The sequence below is a fragment of the Palaemon carinicauda genome, chromosome 45 (genome assembly GCF_036898095.1).
Source record: "Palaemon carinicauda isolate YSFRI2023 chromosome 45, ASM3689809v2, whole genome shotgun sequence".
Lineage (NCBI taxonomy): Eukaryota > Metazoa > Arthropoda > Malacostraca > Decapoda > Palaemonidae > Palaemon > Palaemon carinicauda.
This window is the reverse complement of record NC_090769.1, coordinates 29,274,519-29,295,105: the sequence shown is the minus strand read 5'-3', so window position 1 is coordinate 29,295,105 and position 20,587 is coordinate 29,274,519. Positions and strand designations below refer to the sequence as shown.

The following is a 20,587-nucleotide window of genomic DNA, read 5'->3' as shown; positions in this document are numbered from 1 at the left end:
CTCACACACCTGGATTGAGTAACCACTTTGCTTGCAGGTAGGACTTCTCGGGGGACAGGTGCTGGCGGGCCAATCTGTATAAATAGCTCCAGGTTTGTATAACTAGGAAAAATACAAATAACTTCCAAATTTGTCCTTTGTTCTGTCACCCAATACAAACCTTCGCTATTTATAGGAATGACTTGATACAAATAACTTCCAAATTTGTAATTTTTTCTGTCACCCAATAGCAAACCTTTGCTATTTATAGTGATGACTTAACCCTTAGGAGGGTGGATGGCCGCACTAACTTGCTATTGGCATTAACCCGCGGTTTTTTTTCCATACATGCTCTGCCTGTAACTGGTAGGAACCCTTGCACCTCGCTAAATACCGTGTTACGGTACATCGGCATACACAAGCTGTGTGCTTGTGATACTAGCAACGTGACTTGGTCTAGGTAAGAGTTCTTCAATTGCTTGTGATACTAGCAACGTGACTCTTCTGAGTTATAGGAATCTTCCTAGAGTACCATAGACGTTATCCAATCCCCCCTCGCAAGGGGTATTGGGGGACGAAACAAGTATTTCTATACTAGGTTACACAAGGGAAAGGGTTTTACCTGCAGATAGGTGACGTCAGGTTTTGTAGAAGACCTGGGTGCTGATTCCCCAAGATATGGGAAGAGGAAAGAAAGGAGTCAGTCATTCTTACATATTCATCCCAGATTAATCCCTGGTAAACTTTTGCCCTCAACCTTCTGCTACTTGTCCATCAAGAAGCCTGAGGCATTTAAACCACTTGTGCTGCCACCACAAGACCAATGGAGCATGTCTTCAGGTTCCTATGGATCCCGTCTTTCAGGTAGTGGGTGGTGAAGGTTGTTTCTTTCTTTCGACAGCTTCTACAATGTTTATAACGCTTCCAGGATATTGCTAAAATCATTGGCTACTCTACCAGATGAGCTTACTGCACATCTACAATGTTTACAATGCTTCCAGAAGGGTTCCACACGCCTGCTTGCTATACCTACATCACAGAGTAGCTTTTCTTGAACGCTAAGGATGTTGCAATGCCCCCTAACGTCAACATTTTTAAAGTAAACAAGGCCTTAATCTTTCCAAAAATTAGTTATAGGTGTGAGATATAATCCTCAGCCACCCAAGTTGACCAAAGATTTTAGATTCTATACACCGTACTGGTATCAGATTGGCAAAAGGAGCATTTAGAACTTCACCTTATTCAAGCCTCCTTGTTGACGCTGGAGAATTACAGTTAGACCTTTACCGAAAGTCGTCTGTTATACAGTATTGGTTTAGGTTGCAAAGATTTCCTAATTCTGTAGCCTGTCAGACTGCAAGCCTGTAAGGCACTCAACATACTTTAGGTTACGCCTAAAATCCCCTCAACCATATGGCTTCCAGGTGAAACAATTGATAGACAGTCTTGATACAGTTAGAACTAAGGTCATGGATTTCTTTGAGGTAATACCTGAAACTCCTTACTGGACATAGTAACAGTTAATCTGGGTTATCAGTTACAGTACGAAGACTCCCAATTTTGAGTCTTAGCTATAAACTCAGAGACGAAGTTAAAAATTACTTCCACCATCCCCTTGAATGGGCGATATCATAGGAAAGACCACGCAGTTTACTAACTCTTTTGGCCGAAGCCAAGGCAAGGAGGAACACCATCTTCAAAGTGAGGTGGCAATCTGTTGCCTAACGTAATGGTTCGTAGGGAGCACCCTTCAGAGACTGAAGGACGCGAACCACGTTCCAAAGAGGTGGTCTTACTTTCAACTGGGGGCAGGTAAGCTCAAAGCTTTTTATGAGGAGAGAAGTTCCAACGAAGAGATATTGACTCCTTTCAGTTTAAAAGCAAGGCTTAAGGTTGAGAAGTAGTCTTTCACTGCCGAAACCGAGAGGAGCCTTTCCTCCTGCAGGTGCACAAGGAAGTCTGCTATTGCCGAAATAGTGGTAGTGTATCAAGGGAAGATATACCCCTTCCATGAAACCAACCACAGGAGACAGTCCATTTAGCCTGGTAGACTGATGCCAAAGATCGTCTGAGGTATCCAGCTATCTTCTTCGCAACTGTTGTGAAAATCCTCTCCGAGCGAGGAGGTGGTAGATGGTCTCGAGTCGTGAGCTATGGCTTTGTGGAAGATGTTCCCATGTGGCTGTTTGAGTAAATCGTGTCGTGGAGGGAGTTCTCTCTGAATCTCTTATCAGGAGCTGCAGAAGGTCCAGGAAATATTGTGTGATACCATAGCAGAGCTATGAGAGTCATAGATAGGTTGACAGATACTCCGGTCTTGTTTGTTGAGTACTCTTTTCATCAGACAAAACGGGGAAAAGTGTAAACGTTGTTATCCACCATTGTTGGAATGCATCTTGCCAGAGAGCCTGGGGAGCAGTACAATGGGGAGCCTGAAGTTCAGGGACGTCACAAACAAGTCCACAGTTGGGGAAACCCAAAAATTCAGGACTTTGTTGGCTAGTAGATGATTCAAAGACCACTCGGAGCCCACTACCTGTGTCGCTCCGCTCAAGTTGTCCGCGAGAATATTCCATTTTCCATGAATGAAGCTAGCTGATAGGGACACTGAGTTGTATTCTGTCCATCTCAGCATCTTTATTGATATTTGGCATAGGGGCTGTGAAAAGATACCGCATTGTTTGTTTATGTAAGCCACTACTGTGGTGTCGCTCATCAACATTACTGTGTGACCCGCCAGGAACTGTCGGAGGGCTAGGGAGGCTGGCCTCATCTCTACGAGATTTATGTGCTGATACCTTTCGGACTCTGACCATAGGCCAGAGGCCATGTAGGGCCCCCATCCTTCTTTTGATGCATCTGAAAAGAGCATCAATTCTAGGGTGGGTACGAGATGGCTGACTTCCTTGCGGAGGTTTTCGTCTGCCACCCACCACTTGAAGTCCATCTGCTCCTTTAGTCCTATGGGGACTAGGAGGTCTGGGGAATCGTTGGTTTGAATCCACCTAGACTTCAGCCACCACTGGAGAGATAGTCCTGAGGTGGCCATTGATCACTAGATTCAAGGACGATAGGTGACCTAAGGATACAACCGTTGCTGGGCTGGCAGTTCTTCTCGTCTGAGGAAGATGCTTGCTGCCTTCCTCAGCCTCTTTACCCTGTCGTCTAATGAGAAGATTTTCTGTTGATCGGTGTTGATTATTATACCTAGGTATACCAGTCTTTGAGAGGGAAGCAGGGACAACTTTTCGAGGTTTACTATGATACCCAGATCTTGGTGAAATGCTAGAAGTCTGTCTCGATTTTGAAGAAGGGTTGCTACCGAGTCTGCTAGGATCAGCCAGTCATCCAGGTATTTTAGGAGACTGATGCCGATCATGTGAGCCCAAGATGATACTAGTGCGAACACTCGTGAAGACCTGAGCTGCCGTGGAAAGACCAATGCACAGTACCTTGAACTGGTATTGCTTGTTGTCGAGTATGATCCTTAGATACTTCCTTGAAGATGGATGGACTCGAGATCCAGTGTACACATGAAGTCCTGTTGTCTTACCGCTTGTCTGACCGTGTCTGCTGTCTCCATTCTGAATGAAGTTTGTCTGAAAAACTTGTTCTGAGCTAAGAGGTCGATGATTGGTCTCCAGCCTCAAGTTGCCTTTTATACAAGAAACAGTCGACTGTAGAAGCCTGGTGACCCGCTGAGGACCTCTTGGAGAGCGCTCTTCTCCAACATGGTCTGGACTTTGGCTCGGAGGACCAGTTCCTTTGTGGATCCCTTCACGTAAGATCTTGACGGTAATGGGTCCCAGGTCAGTGGAGGGAGAGATTGGTTGAAAGGAATGAGATACCCTGAACAAATCACGAAGATTGTCCAGGGTTCGGCCTCGAGCTGGAGCCACCTCTGCCAGCGGCGTTGCAGGCATCCCCCTACTGGTGGACTAGTGGGAGGACTGCCCATCCTAGCAGGTGTGGCCTCAGCTGCCACCTCTTCTCCCTCTGCCTTGACGGGAAGACTTGGCTCCTCTCTGCTCTTTGGCTGGAAAGGGCTTCCACGACACCATCTGTGACGATGTTGTAGATAATGCTCTCCTATTCGTCAGCAGTCTTGGTGTTTGCGGCTGCTTCTTTTGTGGTGAAGGACAATTGGGCCGAGATATGAGGGCTCTATGTAGGAGGTAGTCCTGTTCCGACTTTCTCCATCTCTCCGCCACCTGCTCAATGATTTTTGACCCGAATAGAGGAAACCTCGAGAGTCGAGTTCCTCAGTCTCATCTCCGTGTGTGGGACTTGTCAATGGAACTTTTCCATTACCGAGTCTCTTCGGCGAAGGGTGGTATTCGCCCACAGGTTGATTACTTGATGGTAAAGGAACTCTATGGTCCTGGTCCCTGATAACAGAAATGTTTCAATTGACTTCCTCGTGGTCTCTTTTGACCAGTCCTCGGTTCTGATGAGGTGTCCCACAGAATCTAACCAGAGGTCTAGCCATGAAGTAGCCTGCATGGCATACTTTGCGACCTTCTCCTGGTCAAGGGTCTCGTTCGCAGAGAATGAGACTGGGAGTCCAGAGAGTGTCTCGTAGGAGATTCCTCTTGTCAGTGCCTCTATGGAAGGGTCAAGAGGCAGGGCCGGAAGAGGCTTTTTGAAGACCTCATAATACCTCCTTTGCTGCACAAACAGTGGCAGCAGCAGCTTAGAGGATGAGCTTGCTCAAAAGAGCTGGAGCAGCCAGTGATCTGGGAGAATGCCTTCTACCAGGCACCCGTCAACCCCATAGACCAGGCAAGGGCTGCACTGGTCTTGAGGGTGTCTTTAGGTACCATAGACATGGTCTAGGACCGTGCCTTTCCCCTCCTGAGGGTCCACTGCCGGTTCAGGCAACCCATTGATGGCTCTCATGCAGGCCAAGAATTACTATACAGTACAAAGGGTTTATCACTAAATAGTTTACACTTCTAAGTTCTAATAAAAAATTATTCAAGCATACATTTCTGGGGCGGCCTGTGACGGCCGGTGAGAAAGGTCCTTCCTTATACCTTTCCTAATATAAATCTTCCAAATATACTAGAGAAAGATAAAAGCATGGAATGCAGAGGTTACAACCCTCGCGCGAACACCTTGTAGGTGTCGTGTATTAAACAAAGGCGTGTGTAAACCACTATTCACAGGTTGTCTTCCATTTAGAATGCTATACAAAGGGTTTATCACTGAATACTTTAATACTGTAGTTTACATATGTTAGCTATGAAGTTGGGCTGTTCTCTTAATGCTGTCAGGTTAATGATGTAACCAACCTGCTACAACTGGGGTCAGGTAACATTTTTGGGTGTTACCCCAAAGGAATTTGTAGTAAAATGATTTTAGCCTTGACTTTTAAGTACTTTGGGAGGACAAGCCAGTTTACTTATGGAATTCATGAATAACAAGAGCAGTCTGAGATTTCAGGTCTCCATCAATGTATATTTCCAACATTCTACTCAAGTCTACAGACAGAACACTTCTTTTTTTCCTTATGCTGATCATGGATGAATCTACTGTAACATTTAACTAAAGTTTACAGACACCGCATCCCTCTTTTCATGTGCTGACTGTAGATGGTGAAAAATGCAAATCAGGATCATCTCCAAAATGTGATGGGGTTGTGTATGACCTAGGATCTATTTGTGGTGAAAATTTTGTCAAAGTCCATCCAGTAGCTCACTTTTGACGTAATCCTGTCCACAGACAAATGAAAGACTCCATTTTATAACCTGGCCGGAGGTATTAAACGCACAAAACATTTATATTTGGATAATCTTTTATTTAACAATTGAACATAATCCCAATATAAATTTCCTCGATACAGTAATTGTAAAATAAAATTCTGTCTTTTTGGCATGGAAATAGCACACAAGAAAAAATTGTAGGAAATTATATTTTCATAAACAAATAAATCACTCATTTTAGCATTACATGGCACACAAATAAAATTATTAATTTCTGGGTCGATCTGTGACGGCCAGTGAAAAGGGTCCTTCTTACACTTTTCTAATATAAATCTTCCAAATATACTAGAGAAAGATAAAAGCATGGAATGCAGAGGTTACAACCCTCGCGCGAACACCTTGTTGGTGTCGTGTATTTATCAAGGGCGTGTGGAAACCACTATTCACAGGCTGTCCTCCATTTAGATAATCCCTTCATCAAAGGGGAGGGCCGTGACAGGCTCTAGAGAATACAGTTGGGCTACGCCACCGACATCTTCTACTCGCGCTCTCCAGGTCATCCTTCTGATTTGGACTTGCCCGCAAAGTTGATAAGTTTTTGCCCAGTGATTGTCGTTAATTCAACATGACTGACGTTGCTACTTCACCTTTACCAATGTTAAGTACCATAGTTTGTTTTGACAGTTTATATCAGTACCGGGCATTTGTTCCTTTTCCAGTATTGTGGATTTTAGTTTTGGAAGCGGTTGGCCGGCCTCGGTATCGGCAGCCATTTTGGGTATTGTTCGCTTCGGTAGATTTTCAAGTTAATTTTGCCCATCTGGTACTCTGTCATCTAGGTTATATCACTTACGTTTTATGACCAATTTTATTATCATTATTTATTATTGGTTTTTACTATGGTATTTATTTGCTAGCAAGTCCAATTTGGACCTACGAAGAATAGCGATTTAGTCTTTGTTATAGTTATGTTCACACCTCAGGAAGGTGCTCGTTTTAGACTATATCTTTATGTTTATTTGTTACGTAGGCGTTATTCTTCGTTCTTGGTTACAATTACTAAGAAAAAAGCAATGAAATTTATTATTTTTCTTATTTTATTGTGTGATGTTAGTTGTTATTATGTAACCTTAAGAGCGTGAGCATAAAGTGCTCGTTTTCTGTTTCTACAGTTATGAGTTACCCCTTCTCTCGTTTTCTTTATTAAGCTCGAGTAAGAGAGGTGCATTTCCTGTTTTCCGTTTTTATACGATCACGAGTTATTCCTGCCTCCTCTCATTCTCCGGGCGTCACAGGTCTCTCCCCAGAAATAGATTTTTCCTTCGTCAAAATCCCTTTATTGTGAATTTCAAATTTGTGAAAAAAAAAAAAAAAAACATTTTATTGAATCCAATATTGGGCATAAGAATGTCACAGAAATAGCTCCCTCAGTCTTTGGAAAAATCTCAATATCAGGGATTTTTTATGACACTGATACTTGGATCTTCAGTATACATCTGGTCTCTGTATATTGTTTTTAAATCACCTTGTTCGCAAAAGCAGGTTGTTGTGAAAGGTAGTAGCATTTTAGTTACTTCCAAATGTGCAGTTTTATAAGTTCACATTTAAATGGATTTACCACCTAGCTGACAGTATGGGAATCAAGCTCAAGAAAGTAGTCTCAAAACATATTCTTAAAGTTAGTCAAGTGCCTTGTGACCAACTTCTTTATGTCACTAAGACTGCAGTCTTCTCAATCTTCCAAAAACTGCCAGGTTTGGAAAGACAGCAGTCTTATTGGCATTTACTTTCTGGTTACAATACAGTAATTTGATACAAATGCAGATTTTTTTCCCTTGCTAAGATGAGATTGACTTTCTTTTCTAGCAATTACTTGTTCAACTCATTTACATACCCAAAAATGCCAGGTAAGTATACAAGATGAGCTAGCCATTTTGGCGAACTTCTTTTCAAGTGTGGGTTTCTGATCAGTCAAACTAAAAACTGTGATACAAAACATGTACTACTAAAGTACTAGACTTGATAAACGGGTTGAATATATTACATATAGATTATAAGCTATTTTAATAACATATAGATATCAAATTATGTCAATAGGGCTACTGATATTTATCCATTTCTGATTTTAAATATCCTCGGTGCATTTTTTTCTTCATCTTTCGTACCGTATTCGTTTCCCTCACTGAACACATTCACATCCATAACCTCCCAAATTTTCTAAATTACCCTATTTGTAGCAATTTGCCCCTGTTCCCTGACTCCTGTGCTACAAACCACTTTTTCTCTCTTACCTAAACCACTAATTTTCATTCTCTCTCTCTCTCTCTCTCTCTCTCTCTCTCTCTCTCTCTCTCTCTCTCTCTCTCTCTCTCTCTCTCTCTCTCTCTCTCTCTCTCTCTCTTTTAATGAGAGAATGCCTTGATGAAGTCATTGAGCTTCAGCACGGCATTCTATTCCCGTGCTGAAACTTGGTGACGGGCAAGAGGGCTCTCGAACTTGGGGAAATTACTCCCCCAGTTCGAATCTAAATTTCTCTCTTTCTTATCTTTTTCTTCCTCTTTATATTGCTTCAACCTTCTCCTAATATTATAAACTTTCTTTCATGATGCTGTCCCAACCCTATGAGTAAAATTTTCCATATGTATATGTGTGTATTTTTACATATATATGTATGTTTATTATCTTTTTTTTTTCTCTTTATGGCATGGATGTTTCTACATCTGTTATTGCCTCTTGGGCGGATGTTTCTACATCCGGTATTGCTGCCTGCTTTGATGAATGGGAAAGGTGTCACGGTTGGGAGGTGTTTGTACTCAAAGCTATATGTGAGAGTATTGGATGATCTCAGCCATCCCGAAGGTGGTTTGGACCTTTTTGGCGGAACTATTCTCAAGTGTTGGGTCTTCGGAATCCAGGGGGATCCAATGCTTGGGGTAGGACTCTCGGCTTTTGGCCGGAAGCCCGTCATTACAGATATGGGGAGGATGATTCCATAGTTTCTTGGTCTCAGTCCTAACAGGCGGGTTCAGCTTACACCTGTGCCTCTATATCTGTTTTGATGCTATCCTTCAGGTAGGGTATGGAGTGGACAATCTGGGAAGTATACTCTCACTGTGCCGGTAGTGGAGAGTGCAAATTTCCTTCCCAACATGTGATGCCTTAATGTTCTCAAGCAGGTAAATCAAACTATTCAAAAAATCACTCTTCTCTTTTCTTTATTCTGATGGATTTTTGTGACAATGACCCCACCTCCCCTGGATATGCTGACTCGCCCCCGGCACTGTTGACGACCTCTGGCAATTCATTTAAAGAAAACTCCGTTAACGACGTAGGAACTAAAAAGGACTGTTTTTTAAACATTCGGAAAAAGGGTAATTTGGGCAACATAGGAAAACTGAATGTCCTTGCACGTTACCTAATTATGATGTGCTACATAAAATATTTGAGTGTTACGGATCAATAAAAGAAATTAGAATGAAACTTCAAGATGATAATTGGGAATCTTGGTTATCATTTAATTGTCATGAAGCATTTAATGCAAGCTGTAACATTGTTGATATTAAAGTAGGTAATATGAGTGTTAAGGGTGCTCTGTGTGATGGGGCACCTAAAGATCTGGATGTCTACAGACCAGCAGACTGGGCTGATAAAGATATAGAGGCAGATATGCCATCCCAAAGAAAGCCAAAACCACCAATGTGGCTTCTTGCTCAATCTGTAGGAGGTACGGAGAATTATTTCAAGATATGCAAATTTCTTCAGAGGAAGGTAGGTACGATTGCACCTGGAGATATATCTCGATTCGGGAAGAAAAGTTACTTGATAAAGGCCAGGTCATACACACAGTCTGTTATACTGTCCAATTTGAAGACAGTAAATGATGATGTAAAATTGGACATCAAACCCCATCTAAACTTTAGCTATGGAAGGGGAGTGGTTTTCAATAGGGATCTACTGTATATGAATTTACCGAAGAGGAGATATTGGCTATGTGTCCTCTATCAGTGTGGAAAGTACATAAAGTAACTTGAACATCAATGATTGTTCTTACTTTCCAGGATGCTGATGTACCTTTCCACATAGACATAGAAAACGAAAGGATCAGAGTTCCACCTTTTAAGCAGAAGCCACTGCAATGTTATAATTGCTTTAAATTTGGACATCCTTCCAAAGTTTGCAATAATGAAAAAATTCGTAATACTTGCTCCAATATTTACCATGGGGATTGTACACTTGAGGCAAGGTGCTTAAACTGCAACTCTAATCATAAATCTAATGATAGGAGCTGCCAGTTTTATAAGTTAGAAGAGGCTGCCCTCAATAAATCAATTATTGAACATGTAAGCGTGGGGCATGCCAAGAGATTATTAAATAAATCTAATACTTATGCAAAGACATTAAAAACAGGAGAAAAAGTTCCTCGGAAATCATCTTTCCCACCTACTACTGTAGGTAGTTCTCGAAAAAGGAATTCACCATCTATTGATAAAGTGCTGCATAAGACAAGAACATCTCCTCCTAAAGATTTATCATTGAGTATCAACAAAAAGACATTGCCCACCACTATCAAACCTTTGTCCCCCATTACAAAGGATAGTACTAACCTCTCCCAGGCCATATCCTTGGCTGATTTAATGGAGATTCCACCTGACACCAAGTTATCAGGTGTACCTGTAATGGGGAAGGTACAAAAACCTGGTAACTCGCAACCTATTAATCGTAAAAGAGAGAGACCTCCATCTCTCTCACCCCCTTCCATAAGAAATGCTAGAATTATGACATCAAATAAATATGATGTTTTGTCTGTTGATGTTGGCGATCAACCAGAAGACAATTTAAATAAATCAGAAATTCAAGTTGAGGTCCACCATCCCCCTCAACAAATATATAAAAAAGATACAAAGAAAAACACCAACGTAAAACCCAACATAACAAGACCATCTCTGAAGAAACCTACAGGTAATAATGTTAGATTAAAAACTGCTAATGGGAAGACCTCATCCAAGATGTCTTCCCGAAATAATCCATAGTTTTCTCCTCAATTTTGCAATGGAACTGTCAGGGTTTAAGAGCGAAATTTGAAGAACTTAAGCTCCTAATTCATGAACATTCCCCCATAATTGTATGTCTACAGAAAAGTATGCTTGATGCTAACACTCCTAGTCCTCGAGAGTATGTTAGCTATAGAACACCATATAATCATCAAGCAGGGAGCCATGGTGGAAGTCTCATGTACGTTCGTCGAGATGTTCCCCAAATACCTATGTCTATATGTACAACACTGCAGGCAGTGGCTGTACAAATTGATATAGGAAGAAAATATACAATATGCTCTCTCTACTTGCCTCCAAATGATAATATTTTATATGATGATTTAGCAGAGGTCATTCATCAACTCCCTCAACCATTTCTCTTACTGGGAGATATGAATGGTAGACATCCTTTATGGGGTGATATTTTAGCAAACACAAGGGGCAATATTATCTCATCAATTGTGGAGAAAGAGGATGTGGGACTCCTTAATACAGGAGAGCCCACACACTTCCATGTTCAGACAGGTACCTTGTCATGCATTGACCTTTCAGTTGCAAGCTCTAACTGCCTTCTTGATTTTGATTGGAGGACATTAGATGATTGGCATACTAGTGATCATGCACCAATCATTATAAACACCAACAAGGGTCCGCCTTTGCAAAGATCGCCACGTTGGAATCTAGACAAGGCAGACTCGGTTAAATTTTCTGAGCTAAGTGAAATCGAAGGGAGAGCAGAACAGTTTGAAAGTATTGATGATGCCATAGACCTACTGAATGGAACTCTTCATACAGCAGGAGTCAATTCAATTCCCAAAACAACAGGGTAATTCAAACGACGACCAGTCCCGTGGTGGTCTTCAGAACTAACTGCCCTCCACAGAGCCACAAGAAGATCTCTAACACGATTGCGTAGACGCAGAACTGATGAGAATTTAATTATGTACAAGAAATGTAGAGCACAATTCCGTCGTGCCATGAAAGAAGCAAGGCGCCAGTCATGGATGTCTTTTGTTTCCTCCATTAACAGTAGAACACCACCATCTTCTGTGTGGAGGAAAGTAAAAAAGATAGCTGGCAAATTCACCCCCAACCCACCACCAGTGTTGAAGGTGAATGGCCAGTATGTAACTGAAGCAAATGAAGTTAGCAATGCCCTGGCTAATCATTTTTCAAATGTATCCAGCAAGTGTGAAGGAACCCCTGGTCACCAGTATAGGAGCACTGAAGAAAAGAAAATTTTAAATTTTGCAACAAGAAGGGAAGAGTCGTATAATTCTCCTTTCACTGAAAGAGAATTTGATTCCGCACTTGCTCATTGCAATGATACAGCCCCTGGACCCGATGGAATTCCATATGCAATGATTAAACATATACATTTTAATACAAAGCTATTTATTTTAAGCATTATTAATTGAATATGGCATGATCATAGTTACCCAAGTGTTTGGGAACTAGCCATTATTTTAGCCTTTTTAAATCCCTATTGCATTGACATCTTGTTTATGTAAAATCATGGAGAAGATGGTCAATGCATGGTTGATGTGGTACCTTGAAAAGAAAGGTATTTTATCATCGATTTAATGTGGATTCCGAAAAATTCACTCAACGACTGATGTGTTGATACGACTTGAGTCTTCTATTTGTGAAGCCTTTGCTTCCAAACAGCACCATGTTACAGTATTTTTTGACCTTGAAAAGGCATATGATACCACATGGAGATATGGTATTCTTAAAACCATTCATGAATTGGGATTGAGAGGAGAGCTGCCACTATTTATTCAGGCATTTCTTTCACGTAGAGTTTTTCAAGTGAGAGTTGGGGATACTCTATCAGAGAGTAAGTGCCAGGAAGAATGAGTTCCTCAGGGTAGTGTGCTGAGTGTAACCCTTTTTGCACTAGCAATTAATGGGATATCCTCAGCCATTCCCCAGGATGTTCTCTCAACATTATTTGTGGATGATCTCTCAATATCATTTGCTGGCACTAGCATGGCAATGGTTGAGAGAAAAATCCAACTCTCTATTGATAAAATTATCCAGTGGGCTGACATGAATGGATTTAGGTTCTCGACAAGTAAAACTACCATTGTCCATTTTTGTTGTATCCGGGGAGTACATCCAGACCCGGATATATACATTAAAGGTTAACGGATACCATGTGCAAGAGAAGCTAAATTTTTAGGTTTGATATTTGATTGTAGGCTTACATGGGTTTCTCACTTAAAAGCATTAAAAGCTAAATGTGTTGAAGCTCTGAATATCTTAAAAGTATTGTCCCATACATCATGGTGGCAGACCGCAATACTATTTTAAAATTATACAAGGCCTTGATTTTTTCCAAAATTAGTTATGGTTGTGAAATATATTCTTCAGCCACCCCAAGCCGGTTAAAAATATTAGACTCGATACATCATGCAGGTATTAGATTGTCTACTGGAGCTTTTAAAACCTCGCCTATCCCAAGTCTCCTTGTTGATGCTGGAGAGTTACCTCTAGACCTTTACCGAATGTCTTCCATTATTCGGTATTGGTTTAGATTGCAAAGACTCCCTAACACTCTAGCCTTTCAGACTGCAAGCCTTGTAAGACACGCATCATACTTTGAGTTGCACCCAAAATCTCCTCAACCTTATGGCTTTCGGGTGAAACGATTATTAAATAGTCTGGATATAATTAGAAATAAGGTACTTCCATTCAAGGTATCATCAACGCCTCCATGGAAGTTACCAGAGATATCTTTTTGTAAATATTTTATTGGAGATAAGAAGAATATGTCAGACCTAGAAGCCAGGTGTCTTTTTAATGAACATGTTAAAGAACATAGAGGATCAACTTTTATCTATACTGATGGCTCCAAATCTGATGCTGGCGTTGGATTTGGAGTACATAGTAATGGTTTTAATTGTAGAAGTGCACTTCCTCTGACCGCTTCCATATTTACTGCCGAACTGTATGGCATATTAACCGCTATTGAGAAAATAGCGTTGGAGAAGGAGGGTAATTTTACAATTTTTACTGATGCAAGGAGTGTCCTTCAAGCTATAGAAGTTTTTAATTCTAATAACCCTCTAGTTTTAAAGATTTTAGAATGGCGTTTTATTATTGGACGGAGAGGTATAACAGTTCATTTTGTTGGGTTCCAGCACATGTAGGTGTGTCTGGGAATGAGAAGGCAGATTCACTGGCTAAGAAGGCTGCATCCGAGTTGCTGCCAAGAAGGTATCCCATTCCCTGTAATGATTTCTTACCTGACATCAAGAAATTGGTTTGCAATAAATGGCAACAGCAATGGGATAGCCTAGATGGCAATAAAATGCGAGAGATAACAAATAACATATCTCCTTGGAGGTATAATATGATGCCCCGAAAATGGGAGACGTCTCTTTGTCGTCTCCGTATTGGTCACACTCGGTTGACACACGAGTTTCTGCTGAAGGGCCAACACCAACTGTATTGTGACGACTGTTTAGTACCTCTAACAGTAAGGCATTTGTTGACCGAATGCCCCAATTATAACAAGTTAAGGAATAGATATTTGTTTGAGGCTCGAGGTGAGGGTGGCAGGTTCATCCTTGCCAAGATTCTTGGAAATGTGTCCTACCATGCAAGTGGCATTTTTAGATTTATTTCAGAAGCAGGTCTTCTGAAAAATATTTAACTTTTATGACATTCAACTTTTATGATTTTAATTGAATACTCTTTTATTTTTTATTTTATTTTTTATTTTTGTATACATAAATTAAATGTTACCGGCATCAATGACCTCAGATGTCAGGATGCCTGAAAACTTTAAATCTCTCTCTCTCTCTCTCTCTCTCTCTCTCTCTCTCTCTCTCTCTCTCTCTCTCTCAACAAGGTATTTTTCATACTGTGTTCAGTATTCCACTGTACTTTTTATACCATATTTTATTTTTTTTGTGCAATGAAGTGTTCTTTGGCAGTACTGCCATAGCAAGCCAAAAGTAGTTTCATCTCTCATGGCTTTTTTGACTAATAATGTGTAAGTTAAGGTATTCTAATATTATATAATTATTTTACCATTTCCTAATTTGTTGTATTTATTTTCTATAAAGGAAAGTTCTGGGTCTCATAGCAACTTTAGTAATGATGATGAGGATGTAGGGTTCAAGAACACCAGGAAACCTACAGTTCAGAAAGTAAGTTCAGTACAGTACGAACTAAAGGGACTCTCAGTAGAGCGCAGACCTCCGCCATGGCAGCTTTATTTCTTGACCTTTTGCTCAACCTTGACTCTCAACCTTAATATGTATTAATTGGTGTGGATTTTCATACACTCAAATATGAATCAAGTTTGAAGTCTGTAACAAGTTTGTCCAAGCTTATGGCTGATTACATGATTTGGACTTTTTGCTCGTCCGTGACCTTGACTTACATAACAGTTTAAAATCCCTGTAAGTTGCTTTACCTTGACCTTCAACCTTAACATGTATTAACTGGCCTGGATCTTCATGCACTCGAATATTAAGCAAGTTTGAAGTCTCTGTGACAATGATGTCCAAGCTTAATGCTGATTACATGAATTGGTCATTATGCTTGACCATGACCTTGGACCTTGACCTTCCAAAATTTAATCATTTCCAGCTTTTTACTTAACAAGTAATCCCTGCAAGCTTTATTATTCTACGATTAAAATTGTGGCCAGGAAGGTGTTCACTAACAAGCACACACACAAACAGGGAGTAAAACATGAGCTCTTTCCAACTTCTTTGGTGGAGGTAATAAACTACACTGTATTTATACCAAGTTATTGTTCATTAGGATAGTATAATCAATTCAAAACACAAGGATGCAGTATCTGTAGATCAAATGAAAATTTCTGTCATAAGCCCTGAAAATAAATTTGATATAAGACCAACCAGCAATACAGAAACTCAAGTATGCTTCATAGGACTTGCTTTACCCAAGCTTCATTACTTGATATACATGATCATGAGATTTAAATAGTAAAAGATTTTTTGAGCAGTATACTGAACAAAACATTATAATCTGTTATGAATAACTGTGTGACTTCTATACATCTCTGTCCATGCACATAATCTTAAGTGAAGCCTAGGCAGAGCATAGAGACTCGCTTATAAATCTGGTATGATGTATGTATGAGACTTTTATTAGCTTTTTAACAAATATGGAAGGTTTATATATTAGTGGTTTTAATTGCAGCTGCATGTCTTGATATTTGCATGTCAAATTTGTTAGGAGCAAATGTTCATGAACAAATTTATCATAAAAATTTAGTAATAACTCTAAGTATGAATATGCATTGCATTTTGCTAAATAGAGGTATTGTGAATTAATAATGTACCCTTGCTAGAAAGTTTAGTTCCTGCTGATTATCATTTTGGCTTAAATGTTAATACATATAATTTATAGTATTCAATACTGATCGTCTTATTCATAATATTTCTTTATCCCTATTTGCAAGTGATAGAGTAATATATTTCTGATATGAGCCCTTGATTTTATTTTCAGTCATTTATTTATGATTTTTACCCTTAAGAATTAGCACTGTAAAGGTAATTACTTGAATAAAACCCCTACGTCTTGACTTACAGTAGCCAATGATAGTCTTTTTTAGTAGCAAGGCTTTACTCGCGCATGAGGTGCATTCCAAGGGTGCTTTCTTAAGTTGATAAGTTCTTAGGTCTCATATGATTAACTTGGGCATCTCTTTAATACTTCTGCCTATCCGAAAATATCTCACCCTGTTGGAATTTTTCAGGAACATATGCTACTCAAAAGATTCATTTGTATTTGTACAGCTTCAACCTTTTTTCTTTAATTCATACTAGACAATTACTCGAAGAGTTGACATGAGAATTCTATCATTCTTATTCACTCTGGCTTCCATGGAGACCTAAATTTCCTTCCTACCATTTTCACTCCTGTTATCTCTATTGCTTCAAGTACTTTTTGACACTTCTCTTCTCTCATCCTACCATTGACTGATATACTTTCTCTTAAATGTTTTCATAAATCAACTAATTTCATTCTATTGCTATTTGTGTGAACATTAACAAGCTTTTCTCCATCTTGGTATATAGAGTATTTACTCTACTTTAACAGTATTCCTGCTAACATTTGAACTCTACTTTCCCCTGCAGACACTTTAAAATGAATTAAATATTAGTTTACTATCCCAAATCATGCTGTACCATCTGTAAATATCAGCCGTTCCCAATTCCATTTATAAGCTATTTCTGTATCCCACAATATTGCCCCAACATTTATTGCCCTTTCTCTGACTTATCGCATCATTCCATCCTTAAAGATGCTAAGGCTCGCATACAGGCATGACCAAGATGGAAGAAGAGAAGGTGAGTTACCTTGTATGTTCTCAAAACGCCATCCATGCTCGATGATGTCACACAGTGAAAACCCCCGGAGACTTTACTGAGCACTCTTTAGAGATGCCAGTGTCTTGTGTATATGTATATTTATGCATATATTCTATTAATTTTTTAGTATTTACTGGGCAATAATTGAGCAGTTCATGATTAAGGTCCCTGACTAAGTCACTTTCTTTAAAATATTTAGGGCATATCCATGCTTCTTTGGTGTTCACTTTGTAACTCCTTTAGCATACATTTGCCCAGATTTTAGTTTTTACACAATTCAGGATTTTAAGGAAAATGCTGATAACTGATTTTAACAATGTGCATCTTTCTTTCTATTCGATTTGCTATAACAAGCTTAAAAGGCACAGTTCACCATAATGTGTAACAGATGCTTTCGTTTTATTATTATTATTATTTGACAGCATATAGGAGGAACTTTTTTCCAAAATTTTGACAAAAAAAAAAAATCACCTTGAAACTTATACATCTTAGGTGAAGTTTGAGACCTTCCATAGGCCTAGGCTAATCTTCTCTCTGACATTCACTAACCCAGCTCACACTCAGTATTTTTACCTGCCCTAAACTATGCATCCTTATTTTATTTTTATTGCTAGTATTATTGTATTATTAACGGTGCTTTAAAGAGGAATTTGTAAAACTGAAAGCAGTCTAATCTGAAATGCTGTGACTAGCGCTTGTTTATAAACTTCAGCTGATCAGCACACTCTTACTGGTAATGTCATTTGTTGGCGAGGAATAAAACTATGGTATGATCGTTGCCAACCCTGCATGCCGGACGTGTAACCCAGTGCTGTACGTCTTACAGTATTTTGATTTAATTAGCAAATTTGTATGACTTTTTAGTCCATATGTACATTTTAAATGAATTGTTGATTTTCTAATGATTTTACATTTTGAAGCCTTATTATACATCACTTGATTACAAAGTGCAGTATGTGGCAACCCTGATTGTTGCCAGTTCCTTATGTTTACTCGTATGTTTAAGTGTAGTGGCAGAATCCTTTTATAAGAAGGATTATATTTTACCTTGCTTTTTGCTTTATGCACTGCTGGCTTTATTTTTATGTCCAATGTTCTGTTATTATTGTGAATGTTTTGCATGCCTATACTAATAGCTTGCTTATTTCCTGCTATTGAGATGTCTTGCATATGCTTATTGCTTGTATTGCCATATTGTTTTTATTATTATTAATATTATCATTACTAATATTATTATTGTTATCATTATTGTTATTATAATTATTATTATTATTATTATTATTATTATTATCATCATCATCATCATTGTAATAATATCATTATTTCCTGCTATTGAGGTGTCATGTGTAAATACACAAACTTTTTTTTTTCCTGAATCTGACCTGCTGAAATGAGGGTGTGTCTTATATGCCGTCAAATACGGTACTTGCTAAGCTGCAACCCTAGTTGGAAAGGCAGGAGACTATAAGCCCAAGAGCTCCAGCATTGAAAATAGCCCAGTGAGGAAAGGAAATAAGAAAACTGGTAGTGAGCCTGATTGTACCTTCAAGCAAGAGAACTTTAACTCAAGACAGAAAGACCTTGGTACAGAGGCTATGGCACTACCAAAGAACTAGAGAACAATGGTTTTTGATTCTTAAGTATCCTTCTCCTTGAAGAGCTGCTTGCCATCGCTAAAAAGTCTCTTCTACCCATTAGCCAATAGAAAGTAGCCACCAAACAAATACAGTGCTGTAGTCCACCCCTGGAGTGAAGAAGAATATTTGGTTATCTTTGTGTCATCAGGTGTATTAGGAAAAGTAGAATGTGTATGTTTAGGCAAAGTAAAAATGAGCCATAACCAGAGAGGGAACCATGTAGAACTATGGCTCATCATCGGAACAAATAACTTTAGCGGTAGTATTTCAACGGGTGGCTGGTGCCTGTAAGGTATCTTAGTACTACTGCCTAGCGGTATTCATCATATGACGTCATGCGCAGTGTTTAAAACTCGACCTCTCTGTAACTCACGTTACTCGTCTTCCATCTCGGGCATGAAACCCTTGTTTCTTTAGCTTATACTTCAAACCTGCAAATAAATGATACTACCACTACAGTGTTATTGGGGGTACTTTGACTGGCCAGATAGTACTACATTTGGCGTCTGGTTATGACCAAGTTTTCCTTTACCTACACATACACCAAATTGTCCTGCCTATTTTTTTACTCATTCTTCTCTTTCCTTATATACATGATAACACTAAGATAGCCAAATAATTCTTATTCATTCGAGGGTACTAATTGTTTAATGGCTACTTTCCACTAACTAAGGGTAGAAGAGACTTTATCTATGGTAAGTAGCTCTTCTAGAAGGACACTCCATAATCTAACCATTGTTCTCTACTTGGGTAATGCCATAGCCTCTGTACCTTGGTCTTCCACTGTCTTGGGTCAGGGTTTCTTGCTTTAGAGTACACTCAGGCACACCATCAGTTTTCTTATTTTCTTTCCTCACGGGGCTATTTTCCATGCTGGAGCTCTTGGGCTTATAGCATCCTCCTTTTCCCACTGGGGTTGTAGCTTAGCTACTAATGATGATAATAACAATCCAGTAATAAAAGCTTTTTATTACCCTCAACAACTTTGTTGCAGAACTATGTTGGGGTGTATATACTGTTGAGTTTACAATGTGAAAAGTGTGGATTTTAAGTTTAAAGGTATTTTTTAAAGTAATTATCCCTAATTCAGATGAAAGTGTCTATTATCATGAGATTTAGGCACATAGAGGTGTTCAAGTATTATTTAGGTAAAACATATGCAATGGATATGATAGATATTTCAAAAACATCTGTAACTCCTAAGTCGAACTACCAGTAATTTACGGGATCAATACAGTTATTAGTTCAAATCTTGGTTCTCATGAGTAATAAAATCGTAGGGTTACTTGTTTTAGTACTTTTGGAAGTACTGTATGGTAATTTTCTGCTTTTTGTTTCAGGTAACTCCACAAAATATACCAAAACCTGAATTCTCTGATTATGAGAAGGCTGCTCAGGAAAAACTTGCGTTACATAAGGAGTTCCTCAAATCACTCAAAATACATTCATTGTAGGAAAAGTAACTGTCCATTGTATGTAAAAATCATAGTCTATTACACGATTGATATTTTATTTTTACGAGAAAATTTTAGTAGTAATTTAGAAATAAAGAACTTGTTTTAATTTATTCATGAAATTTAGATTTTAAAACAGAAACATGGTAATCTTGATGCTGCATGATTTATAGGAAGGATTTATGAATTCATAAAGGCATTTAATTTTATCTTATGGATGACTCGTCTTTTGCAGTTATGCTGTAAGTATATATTTTTTTTTAATTTGTAGTTATAGTATTAACTGGGTACATTTTAGAATTTTAACTGACCCAAATCTCCAAAACCATTCGAACAAATTGTTTTCTAGAGTAGCTCTCCGTCCTTAATGTGAAGCATCTGTGAACAGAGAAACGTCTGGGATTTTCACTTGCATGATCC

General features: G+C 39.1%; 1 protein-coding gene across 5 annotated transcripts in view; it reads left to right on the top strand.

Moving 5' to 3' along the window:
- Window positions 1–20,309, top strand: part of LOC137634617 (protein FAM133-like) — a 153,317-nt gene extending 133,008 nt beyond the window's left edge. For 4 of the 5 annotated variants that reach the window (XM_068367086.1, XM_068367085.1, XM_068367084.1 and 1 more), the window contains 2 exons: window positions 14,794–14,877; window positions 20,054–20,309. In XM_068367086.1, the coding sequence (XP_068223187.1) occupies window positions 14,794–14,877; window positions 20,054–20,167 (198 nt within the window). In that variant the 3' untranslated portion in view covers window positions 20,168–20,309. The remainder of the gene's footprint in view (window positions 1–14,793; window positions 14,878–20,053) is intronic. The other variant, XM_068367083.1, reaches the window with a different exon arrangement.
- The last annotated feature ends 278 nt before the right edge of the window (window positions 20,310–20,587 follow it).